Source organism: Oryctolagus cuniculus, chromosome 13 (assembly GCF_051225735.1).
Source record: "Oryctolagus cuniculus isolate XC-2025 breed Fujian yellow rabbit chromosome 13, ASM5122573v1, whole genome shotgun sequence".
NCBI lineage: Eukaryota > Metazoa > Chordata > Mammalia > Lagomorpha > Leporidae > Oryctolagus > Oryctolagus cuniculus.
In genome coordinates, this window is record NC_142879.1 from 29,379,295 (window position 1) to 29,391,802 (window position 12,508).

The window sequence follows — 12,508 nt, forward strand, 5'->3', positions numbered from 1 at the left end:
GACTGCCTTCCCTTTGGGTCGCTGTGCCCTGAAATGCATGAGGCTGATCTGCGGGTGTGAATGTAGATGAACAGTGCAGCGTACAGGAGGGACTAATGGTGAACCGGTGAGGAAAGGTGCCAGGCTCATTTGCAGCGCTGACGTTGGTGGTGTGACACTCTTATGTCAGCCTGAGAGGTGCCTGAGGGAAGGGTTTAATTGCATTTTTGTGTGACAACTGCTGGACAGGTGTCAAAGGATAGCTCTATTCCAGTCGGCTTGAAAAAGCGCCAGAAATTTTGTCAGGTTCCTGTTTCCTAACAAAGTGGGTTTCAGCCTATTCAGTATTTGCCATCACTAGTGAGTGTATGGGTGTATAGTTGAGAAAGGTGGGGAATTTAGAGAAATATGAGGAAGTTCAGAGAGAACAAGTATGAATCACTACGTTTTGGGAAACTACTCATGTATTATTTTTGCTGTCTTGATTTTGTGACATTAAGCCAAGAAATATAAACACATTAAAGAGTTTTGCAAGACTTCCTTTTCTTTGCCTAATGTTAGCAAGTCATTAGTATTAAGAAATTTTACCTGGAACCTGAAAACACAGACTTTTCTTGTAGGCTTACTCATGGCAGTGAGTCAACTCAGTTGAAGTGAGAAATGTATAAATTTTATGGGGCCTGAAATAGCACCTGCCTATCAGAATATCATTGGAATAGTTTAGTATGGTAGTGACCTACCTTTATTGGTGGCTAATTTGTCTTGTAGAAAATTTGATGATTTCCAATACAAATTCTGCTACGGGCCACTTTATTAGCTATGTATGTATAGAGAGCCTGAGATTTTCAGTCCTTTCTATGATTTTTTTGTTACATATTCAAGAAGGAGAGAAAAAATCCATTTGTGTTTTAAAACTTATAATAAAAAAATCGCCTTCCTGTGGAAACCTGAATGATCTGCTTAATGATTTCTCATAGGATTAATCTTATGTTGTTATAAAATACTTCTTTTATTTAAACTTGTGTCTGTTATGAAATATAGGCTTAAATATATTAGTGAATTAAATGGTGGGGATCAGTGACTTTCTGTTGGAAAAAGCAACTAGAATTTCTAAGTTTGAGAACTTACAGATACAGGTAATTGACAGCATCAAATGCCCTTTGTTACATTTTAGCTTATTCTCATCAATTTAGAAATTAAGGCCTTAAAATCATAGTGTGTGCATAAACGTTGGTTAGTGTAGCATGCCTTGGGCAAAATGGTATAAAAATATTGTCTTAGGTGCTGTCTCCCAGCTCAGTCTTCCGCCTACTCAGATCCTATTTTTAGGACAACCTCTTGTAGAGCAACTTCTTAGATAGAGTGACTCTAACTTGTATTCAGTTCCTAATTCTTCTAAGACCTATTTCTTCTTTGTTGAAATCTACTTGCTCTTCTGTTTCTTGCTGATTACTTCCCTCACCTCCTTCTCTTTTGTCAACCAGGATCCTCCTACTCATGGTGAATTGGGGTGGAAGGTGGCTAGAAATACAAATAACAAAATATCGTTATTCCATGCAACAGTATGAAACCTAGGGAGATTCGAGGGAGAACCTGGAACTGGGGAAATGCAGGTTTCGGTGTGCTGACTTCACATTCTCCTTCCTATGTATCGCAGTGTTCATTTCACCCAGCCTTAAAGAATGAAAAAATTTCAGTATTTCAAGTTTGATCCTTACCTGGTGTATGAAATTGGCACTTGGACACCATTATACAAAGTTATGCAGAGTGAGAGAGAGAGATGCTTATGTAAACTATATTTATGGAAACTTATGTAAACTATGTTACATGTAGCTACTCCATGGAGATGTTGTGGTCATTAAAAATGATCACTCTCACATGGCTGCTGTTACGGTATAGTGGGTTAAAGCTGCTGCCTGGGATGCTGGCATCCCATGTGGGCATCAGTATGTGTCCCAGCTGCTCCACTTCTGATCCAACTCCCTGCTAATGGCCTGGGAAAGAAATGGCCTGAAGATGCCCCAAGTGTTTGGGTCCTTGCGCATGTGTGGGAGACCCAAATGAAGCTCTTGGATCCTGGGTTTAGCCTAGCCCAATGGTGGCTGTTGCAGCCATATGGGAAGTAAACCAGTGGATGGAAAATCTCTCTTTGTCTCTCCTCTCTCTGTAACTCTGACTTTCAAATAAATAAATAAATCCTTAAAAAGAAATTTCCCTGAGGCTGATGTTGTGGTGCAGTGGATTCAGCTACTGCTTGTGATGCCAGCATCCCATACTGGTTCTAGTCCCAGCTGCTCTGCTTTTGATCCAGCTACCTGCTAATGTACCTGGGGAGGCAGCAGAAGATGGCCCAAGTCTTTGAGCCCCTGCCACCCATGTGAGTGACTTGGATGGAGTTTGTGACTCCTGGCTTTGACCTGGCCCAGACCTGACTTTTGCAGCCATTTGAGGAGTGAATCAGCAAATGGAAGATCTCTCTCTTTCTTCTCTCTGTGTCTCTCCTCTTCACCCAACCCCCCCCCCCTTTCTCCTTCTTAGTCTCTGTTGCTCTGCTTTAAAAAAAATTAGGTAAATCTTAAAAAAAAGAAAAATCTTCCTGAGTGAATTTCCCCAGGAAAGACAACCCCAGTATTCAAATGCTTTTTGCTTTCTGCCTTTCTGACATCCATTCTCAACTCTGTTCCCTTCTTTGGAGTTTAATAAAAAATAAATTTACATTTCCAAAGAGCACAAAAAAAGCTGTACACTTCATTAGTCTGCATAAAGATAGCTTTGGCACACAATGACATGGTCCCCAGATAGAAGGAAAGAGCGGAGAAGGTGGGCAAGATGTTTACATTCAGATGAGCTGAGGTCTGGTGTGCAGAACCTGCTTCCTTCAGGGAATGCCAGTTGTTTAGATGAATTTTTCTTTATAATTCTTTTTCATAAGAACTTCCTCACTAATGTGTGGCTACACTTAGGTCGGGTTGTATTTGGAAACACACTCAAAACTTTGAAAGGTATTTTGAGAAAACTGAAATATATTTTGCTTCCAACAAAAACAATAGATTAAAAATGCTAGTGCATATTACCTTCTGACTTAACAAATATTCCCTGGCATATGTAGAGAATGTGCTTCCTCACCTGTTTCTCAGTATAGTATGATCACTCACCTGTGTTTTGTATAAAATATGGAGAAACCCTTTCTTTTTCTCCACAAGAGAACAGAATGTTTTGTTAAAAAAGATAATTGATGTTTGATTAAGAAAATTTGCTATTTGTTAGTATGTATAATAGTTAATTTAATTATAAGATATAATTTTGGGATTTCTGGTTGTTTTTTTTTTTTTTGAGTTTATGTTGATGCCCTAATTTTCCCAGATAGAAAAACAAAACAAGTACCAGGTCCACATAAAATTGAATTTCTGAAAAAGTTTCATGTTATAAATTGCAAGTAAACTTATTTGCTCAAGGGCTGTAGTGTTTATTAATTAGTATGGAATATTTGACATCAGGTCATGAATATACAGTTTTTTTTTTTTTTTTTTGACAGGTAGAGTTATAGACAGCGGGAGAGAGACAGAGAGAAATGTCTTCCTTTTGTTGGTTCACTCTCCAAATAGCTGCCATGGCCAGCACTGCATCTATATGAAGCCAGGAGCCAGGTGCCTCTTCCTTGTCTCCCATGTGGGTTCAGGGGCTCAAGCACTTGGGCCATCCTCCACTGCCCTCCCGGGCCACAGCAGAGAGCTGGACTGGAAGAGGAGCAACCGGGACTAGAACCCAGTGCTCATATGGGATGCCGGCACTGCAGGCAGAGGATTAACCAAGTGAGACATGGAGCCGGCCCCTAATATACAGCTACATTTCTTCAAAATGTAGCTTTCTTAAACATTAGATAGCATCTCTGGGTTTCTCAGATATTGCAAAAATTGAACACAACTTTAATTTCCAGTAGAGATTAGTAGTCATGTGTTCTTAGAAGAGCATTCTCGGTAATATAGGGTTTAACTTAATAAGTAGATATTTTTTGTCATAGAATTGTAAGAAGATGATAACATATTGCTCTGCTATCAAGTTTCCTGCTTATGGGAAATAGTTTAATTCTGCAGTGGTAAGTATCACACTGCAGTGAAATCTAGTATGTATTAACACTGTGCATGGAAACTCAAGTCCCATTCTTCTGAATGATGAAATTAAGTTGCCATTTTTGTAGTCTAAAATTGCTTAGATATTGCCAGCCTGATGTGATTAGCTGAGACCTGCTTCTGGAATATTCTGGAAGAACAATGTGTTAGTATAATGTGGTTTTCAGGAAAGTGTCTGCTCCCTTGGTAGATCATCAGTGGTCCTAAGTGGAACTTTGACAGAAATATCATCTCATTCTAGGAAGCCCATGGCCTTGCTTTAGTGTTCAGAATATCATGAAAGGACCAGGAGGTGAAGAAGATGGGTCTGGTTGTGAGGCGTATTCCTAGAGGTGCAGAGTCTGTGCCGAGTTCACAGTAAAGCCCTTCTCTGCTTCTCCTCTTGGCAGAACCTAATTTGATGTGCCAGATGGCCTAGGAAGCAGTCCCTGTGGTCAAGATTGTTAAATGTCACTGACAATAGGAGGAGTTTTTTGTGTAACTGATGTCCATAGACAACATTCCAGGCAGTTACGACCAGTAAAGTTTAAGAGTTTCTAAATACATAATCCAGTGTGGTTCCTCATCGATTCAAGCATGTCCACTGATGTTGCCAGGCTGAACCAGGGCTGATGTGAAGTCAGAGCCTGTGAGAATAAGGCTGTTGCTGAGATTCTCTGTGGGTTTCTGAGCAGAGCTTTCCAAAGCAGGTCACATCATCTGGAATTAGGTAATCATAATGTTGACATAAAGCAGAGGTTAAAAATGAGATACATGAGGATCCTGCAGCTTTGGCTACAGTACTCATGCAGGACTGCCTATTATTGTTAGCTGATGATCATTTTTGTGGTGTAACCATAAATCAAACTGATCCCTAATGTTATCTTCCCACAAAATCTTTTGGCAAAGAGAGTATCATTTGCTTTCTTGCTTTCTCCATTCTGTACTCTTCATGTTTCTCAAAATGATCTTGCTTAACATGGTTGAAGTGGTCAGATGCAGTGATGTGAATATGTGGCTGATTTCTTCCCTAAGTTTCTCCCACAAGGACATAGTGGCAGATAAAGAAATAGAATTGCACCTAATAGCAATTAAACAAAAGGATACTTACGCTAATCTTTGAGGAGCTGTGTCATTATACAGATGTCAGTATAATTAGAACCTGATTGGGTCTATTGGAAATAATGTCCTTTTTTGAAAACAGGAAAATGAGAACATTCTTAAATATCTATTAAGAAAGTTGTTTTTGAACAACTTGAATAGTTTATACATGCATCATTGGTGTAACTGAACTAGGTTTTAACATCTTTGACTTGTAGTTCAGAATTTTTATACCACTTATATGTGTTATTAATATGATCCTACTTGTAGGAGTATAGGTGTGTGGTAGTATATTTTAATGAAATCTTGTTTATGATATTAACAGAAAAGGAATTAGTAGAAAGCTTAGAATGCTCATTATTGTTTGGAGGGACATAAACATCTGAGTTTAGGGAAAAAAGTGAAATCAAAATTTTGATGTCACTCATGTTTTATGATCCACAATATAACCTATTCTCAAACAGTAATTTCTTCAGGACTGCCCAAGTTTGGTCAATTACTGGTATCTTTTCCTTTAATGAAAAAAATACCCATTTTAGTGCACATGCTTAGCCACTGATTTTCCACACGTGGAAATTGTTCCTTGGCATTGGACTCATGGAAACATTTTCATGATTGCCAGTTATTCCCTTGAATTCCAAGTCTGTGCTAGTCTCATATAATTACAAATAAGTGGGTCTTATCGATGTTTGGTGTTAAAGCTGAGTATAGTTCCAAAATGCCAGATGATGTTGAGACATCGACTTTTTACAATTCAAGAATGCACAAATTCACAGTTGAATTCTGTGAACCTTGATTCCAAAGCCGCCACTGTCAGAAACCAAGATTTTTCATGATTCTCTTCAAGAGTCGTTAGCTTTATCATCTGTTCACATGTGTGCCTCTGAGAGCTCTATTTCTTAAGGTTTAATTATACTCTTACCTATAAAAACTTCTTCAACTTCTATCTCTAGTGCACATTTTATGCTGTCAACCAAAGAGCAAAATTAAGAATGAATCCATTTAAGATTATGTTTGACCAGTATTTTATGTAGTCATGTTAGGATTCAATGCATAGGAGTCCTCATTGTCTTTAATGGAACCTAGACAATTCAAGAATTCAGCTTGTTGTCAGTTTGCAAACTGTCAGCATGGCTTAATTGTTTAAAAAGTTGTTTTAAATGGAAGAGTGAGTTTTTATTATCTATTAAGCAATCATGTTAGTTTAGCCACATAGTATAGCGCATCCAGAAACAGTTCTCATGAAGCATTTGTTAAGGGCTTTGATGGCCTAAATTGATGTTGAAATTGCACAGATTCGTAGATCTAGGTCAGTGCTAGGAAAGGCCATCCAATTTCCTGTGGATGTTGACTAGGACTTTCTGAAGAAAAATATAAAGTAAATCTACAAGAACGTTCTAGAGAAGAGACCTCATGGTAGAGTCATTTTCGCAATGATCTGACATGCTTTTAGTTTTTTCTGAAACCTCTGTTTTTATAATTATAGCTCTGTGATAACTATTTACAACCCACACAGTGCCTGACTGCTTGTTCTGATTGCAGTTCTGCATTTTGTAAAATTTAAATGACTTGTGGCCCTGGTCCAGGTGTCTGAGTGACATGGCTCCTCTTTATTGACAGGAAAAGAATAAAATGATGGTACTGCCTAAGATGGCTCTATTCATCAGTTGTTGGAGGAATTCTCTTGCTCTAGGCAATAATGCAATTAACTTAATTTGGTAGATTCTGAAGACTTGCCTTATAGTTTTTCACCTGTATCACCTGTGTTTTTACTCATTGATTGCCCATTGCCAACATCATAAACAATTACATTTTTTAAATACATTAATATGTTGAAGACCTGTCTGTCACATGTAAAGAGATATTTGGATGCGATAAGAAGCTTTCTAAATTCTCCTCATCCTTGAGTTTTCCTGTAAGTGGGAGCTTTCCCTGGCAGTGAATAAACCTGGAGATCTTGTGCCTACAGTGTTTGAGAGCACAGGACTCAGTGTGGCAACTCCATGCCGCTTAACCCTAATGCTGTTCCCCCAGAATAATAGAAAACATCAGTTATCATAAGCACTTCTTGCAGATTCAGAAAGCTGTGATTTTTAATCACGTAGCCTGTCAGTTTGCTAGAGTTACAATGTATGAACTAATAATTTTTCTTTTGATTTATGCTAAATAGTGGCATTTTGTATTTCTTCAGTTGTTGTATACTTTCATCCCTTGTATATTTATTATTATCTTAAATATTTCTCAGAGACATTTTTAGGTTTTTAGTTTTATTTGTACTTTTTATTTGCTTGCTCTTATAATTTATTTAATTAAATGTCATTTTTCTTGCCAATAGTCAGTATATTTAAGATAAAACACTCAAACCATTGAGAATTTTCTTTGACAAAGCAGAGCATCTCCTTGTCATTATGCTCATAAATATTGTTCTAGAAATACCTTCCCATGTAATAAGAGAGGAGAATTAATGAAACATAGCTAATTGAATGACATGGAGATAAAATGCCATTATTTGCAAGTGGTAAGATTGATTACTTTGGTTTTCCAGGTGCAAGATAAAAATCAAATGAACAGTTAAAAAGATAATGAATTCAGTGTTGAGCAGTGGTTCTCTAAGTGTAGTCCCTGAAACTCTCTCAGAGATTTGATAGGGTCGGAGGTACTTTCTTAATAATACTAAGATGACCTGGGTTTTTCATTCATTGCTTTGTGAGTGTACAGTGGAGTTTTCCAGAGGCTATGGGATTCTGAGGCTGAACCAACAGATTTGGTGCAAAACCATACGTTAGAGTATAGCTGTTTTCTATTTAAGCCAGGCATTAAAGAAATTCATAAAATTATTAAACTGCCTCCCTTCTTACTACATGTGTTGTTTCTTTTGGAAAATATAATTATTTTTCATAAAATTACTCATGTTAACATTAATGTGCTTATTATTTTTACTTGAATTAATAAGTAACATTTTAAAAATTAAAAACCCAGAAAAATATAGTAAATATCAATAGTAACATATCATTTAAGAAGCTTTTTGGTGTCTCCAATATTTTTTGAGACTCTAAACTTGTTTTGAGATAAAAATTTTGAAAATTTCTGGGGCAGAAGATAATATACATTTGTATATGTAATAGAAATAATCAATTGTAATTTAAAATGGATAAAGCAAACTATCCGAGAATGACAAAATATATATATGTATATATATATCAATAAATGGAGTTTCATATCATGTTTCTTGGTGAGAAATGATTATTATTTGTTCATTTTCCTTAATTCATGCATGTCACATATTTTCAAACATAGTTAATGTACTGAAACATCCAATATATTTCAGTGGAATTTTGTTATATTAAAACTATGGAAGTAAAAATTACTATAAAATTTGACTAAAAGATTTTAAAGTTTATAAAACAGTAACATGACAATAACAACACGTTTTCAAGGAAAAACAATGAAAGCAAACCTGCCTTGTCAGATAGTAAAGTTGTAAAGGAAGGAAGGCTGGATAAATCAAATAGCCAAAACCAGCTTCACTGTGTGCTGTGCCTATGCGAATAATCGTGTGCATTTATCAAAAGATAAGGGGGATAGTAGAGTCTAATGTTACTCACAATAGAGGACATTAAATGTAAACAGTTCTCATTGGGTCAGTAAAGATACAATGTCATAGTTTAGAGATATTGCCAAGCATTCATAAATTATTGGCGGGTAGTTCTAAATTGAAACAGTCTTCTTGGATAGTCATCCCTTGTATGTTTATTATTATCTTAAATATTTCTTGGAGAGATTTTTATTTTTTTAAAAGTTTTATTTATCTGTACTTTTTATGTTGTAAGTGCTTTAAATATTCATAATTTTAATGTGGCAAAATTTTTTAGCAATCTCTCTCGAGGAAATGTTCAGAAATGAGACAAAATGCAAAAATATGTTCATAACAGCCGGTTTTATAATAAGACAAGTTTTAGAACAACATATACATTTACATACTGGAAATTATTAAGTAAATTGATAATGACACAGAAAAATGCAAATGGAGTAGTATTAAGTAAAAATAGAGAATACATCATTTTATATCTTTCATCAATCCAGTTATGTAAGAAGTTTTTCTAGCTACCAGGTGTAGTGATACATTAATGGTGATTATCTGTGGATTCTGGAATTATGTATAACTTTTACTATCCTTTTTTGCACTTCTATGTTTTCCTACATATTTTCTTACTGTAATTATATATTACTGGTAAAGCAAATAAAAGCAATAGAGTTCTGTTAACTTTACACAAAACTTTTGAAGCTTTAATTTATAGATGAAGAGAAATCAGACAAAATAAGGTGTGGTTTTCTATTTCTTTGCTGGTTACCTGCCCTTTTGCCTAGCCAGCCACTTCCTTGGTACTTCCTAGCCAACCTACTTCCTAGGTACAACCTACTGCCTAGCCAACCACTTCCTTGGTACTTCCATTTTCATAGCATATTTATTGTCCATTCACCAGTCATTTAATCTTAAGTAAAAGGCAAAATATTTATACGGTTTGAAGAGAAACCAGAATATCACTAATCTTAACTAAGACATTTTTCTTCTCTCCTGGTCTTCAAGTTTCTTAACTATTGAATAGCATTTCTACCAATTTTAAAATCTGCAAATTGGTAAAAATTTGTAAAATCTCTTAGCAGAATCGTCTTCACCTATAACCTGTATGTCTGTCTTCTGCACCTTCTCTTTTTTTTTTTTTTCTGTGCTGCTGTATCTCCTCCACCCCTCCCAACCTCTGATGATTTAAAAAGGGGGTTTAAAACGTCATCTGTCTGCGTTTTACTACTACTCAAGGTAGCCTTCAGATCCTAGCAACCCCTGTGTAAGTATTACAGATGGTCATCTACAGATCTCTGGACATCAACATAGGACTTCTAATTTATATATCTATCATCTGTAGAAATTCTAAGAATCTAGACCCACAGAGACTGACTGAAACTTGAAGCTTGATAATGAATGGCCCGTTGCCTTTTGCTTTTTCTTCAGAGACTGTACAGAGTTAACATTTGAAATGAATAGTACTTCAAAAATTCCTTTTTGTTTTTGATGAAGCTATCATATTTATATTGTTGTTTGCAGTGTGAAATTTTAATCTATGACCAACTTGCGTTGCTTACTAGAGAACATTGTTATATTTGTGTTTAGTTTGTTAATTCAAACAAGTTACTAATATATTAATGGATGGTGATAGGAATGCACTTTGGTTTAATATTGCAAGCTTCATGCAGACACATTCACTTGATATCAAATGCAAATTTCTTATGACTTAACTGTTGTTAAATTCTTCAGTATAAATTTTTTCCTGTACAATACATTTTAAATGGAAGACCGAGAGCTTAGAATTGATTCACTTTGTGTAGTTAGTTGTTTCTGGGGTGGAATGCATGCTATTTGATGCCTCCATATGATTCATGTGTACTGATAAATTTCTTTTTAAACTTGCAGCAAATAGTGGCAGCAATAAATGCAGGGATTATACCATTAGGAAACACCTCCAATCAAATCAGTCACTGGGATTTGGGAAGTTCCTTCTTCTTTGCTGGCACTGTTATTACAACCATAGGTAGGAGACAACTTACTTCTTTTTTTTAATTTTGGTATAGTTTATGGCCTGAAATGCAAATGTTTGAAGTTTTTAATAGTTGCTCAAAATGGTGGACTTAAGGTAGAGAACTAGATGCTAGTAAATGGATTTGGAAAAGGATGCTTAAAGGTTGGAACAGAGGCACGATGGAAATGAACCGGTCATTGTTTCAGAATACTGAGTTAACTTTAATACACACATGAAAATGCAAGAGTGCCCCTCAGTCTTTAGGCTAATGGATACTAATGTTGATACCAGATGAAATGAGGGTTTTTGGGGGGCAAGTAGTTTTCAATCTTCTGGAATTTTTAATTCTTCAGTGTGGCAGGAGGGAATCTGAAGCAGCTTTAACACTCATATTTTCTATGAAGTGCTTATTTGCTGTCATGTTTTTCTTTTGAAATTTTAACTCTTCATTTTAGTAGATTGTGCCTGTTGTTATAATGTTCCATTGCAAATGCTTTATAGCTTGTTTTATGTACATGACCTTTTTTTTTTTTTTTTGCCATTAGACAAAATCTATACAAATGAACACTCAAACGTGAGAATAGCAGAAAGAGTGAAAGCTGGAGCCCTGATATTTTGCCTTTTAATCATTGTTTATTATGATGTTGGAAAGGGTCATAAAAGAGGTACATGGTTTGTTTTTTGAGCTTGACCATGTAAATGCTTGGCACTTAGTGGGTAACAGATTGGTCCCAGTTCATGTCCTTGTTCTCCTAGTTGTTCAGAGTCTGAGGACTACGCAGAGAATCTAAATGCAGACCCCTAATGAAAGCCATTCGGTGAGGATTGGGAAGGGTTACAGCCAGCCTGCTCATGGAAGGAACTGGGTTTACGACACAATTTTGAAGAAAAGGAAGGAAATTTACTTACTGCAGTTACAAAGGGATTTCAGCTGTGAGAAAAATACATGTAAAAAAGGAACTTGTTCCTTTCCACATGCAGTTATGATGAGATTTTTCTCTTATGGGACTGACCTCTGATTAGAGAGTAAATTAAGATTCTAAAAATTTCAGTTTTCTTCTTTGATGTTATTGAAACATTATGAAGCATATAAAGTTCCACATCAATATTTTATATCAAAGTCCTGTTTGAGAGAAGCTAGAGCATTTGTAGATGAACTCTTGCTTAACAGTCTTCTTTTTAAATAGGAATCTGTAGGTTTGTGTCGTTATAGGAATCTACTGCAGTGCCTCTTTGCACTGGATCACTTGCCAGTGAAATAAATACCTTAGTGTGTTGACTTTTGCCTTTGTTAAGAGGTCAAAAGACTGTGTTTACTCTTACATTTCCATCGGCTAGGTCAAAAGTTGTGTGGCTGTGAAAATCTGGAAGAATGGCAACCTTGATTTCTAACCATAATAACAGGTTAAATTTGGGGCTTAGACATCTTGGCCATTCCTACTTATGGAAATAACTATTTATTGTGTAAACTACTTAAAGTCTGTAAGAAAAAAAAAAAACCTCACAGACAGAGTGAGAATGGTTTGTTTCTGCCCAATGAAAACTCAGAAGTCCAAGTTATAACTCATCATGACCACCGCTCAATTATGTTGCAAGAGACTCAGTCATTATACAGACTTAATGTTGCATCACAGGTTTATAAACAGCCTCATTCTTTGAATCCCAAAATTCAGTAAGTTTTGCAGACATATACTTCAAGACATGAAAAAGAAAATAAACCATTATTACTAGTCTTAACCCAAA

At 36.0% G+C, this 12,508-nt stretch overlaps 1 protein-coding gene across 7 annotated transcripts in view; it reads left to right on the forward strand.

The window, feature by feature from the left end:
- Positions 1 to 12,508, forward strand: part of KCNK2 (potassium two pore domain channel subfamily K member 2) — a 221,544-nt gene that overhangs the window by 104,811 nt on the left and 104,225 nt on the right. For all 7 annotated transcript variants that reach the window (XM_008268429.5, XM_008268431.5, XM_002717510.6 and 4 more), the window contains exon 3: positions 10,660 to 10,777. In XM_008268429.5, the coding sequence (XP_008266651.1) occupies positions 10,660 to 10,777 (118 nt within the window). The remainder of the gene's footprint in view (positions 1 to 10,659; positions 10,778 to 12,508) is intronic.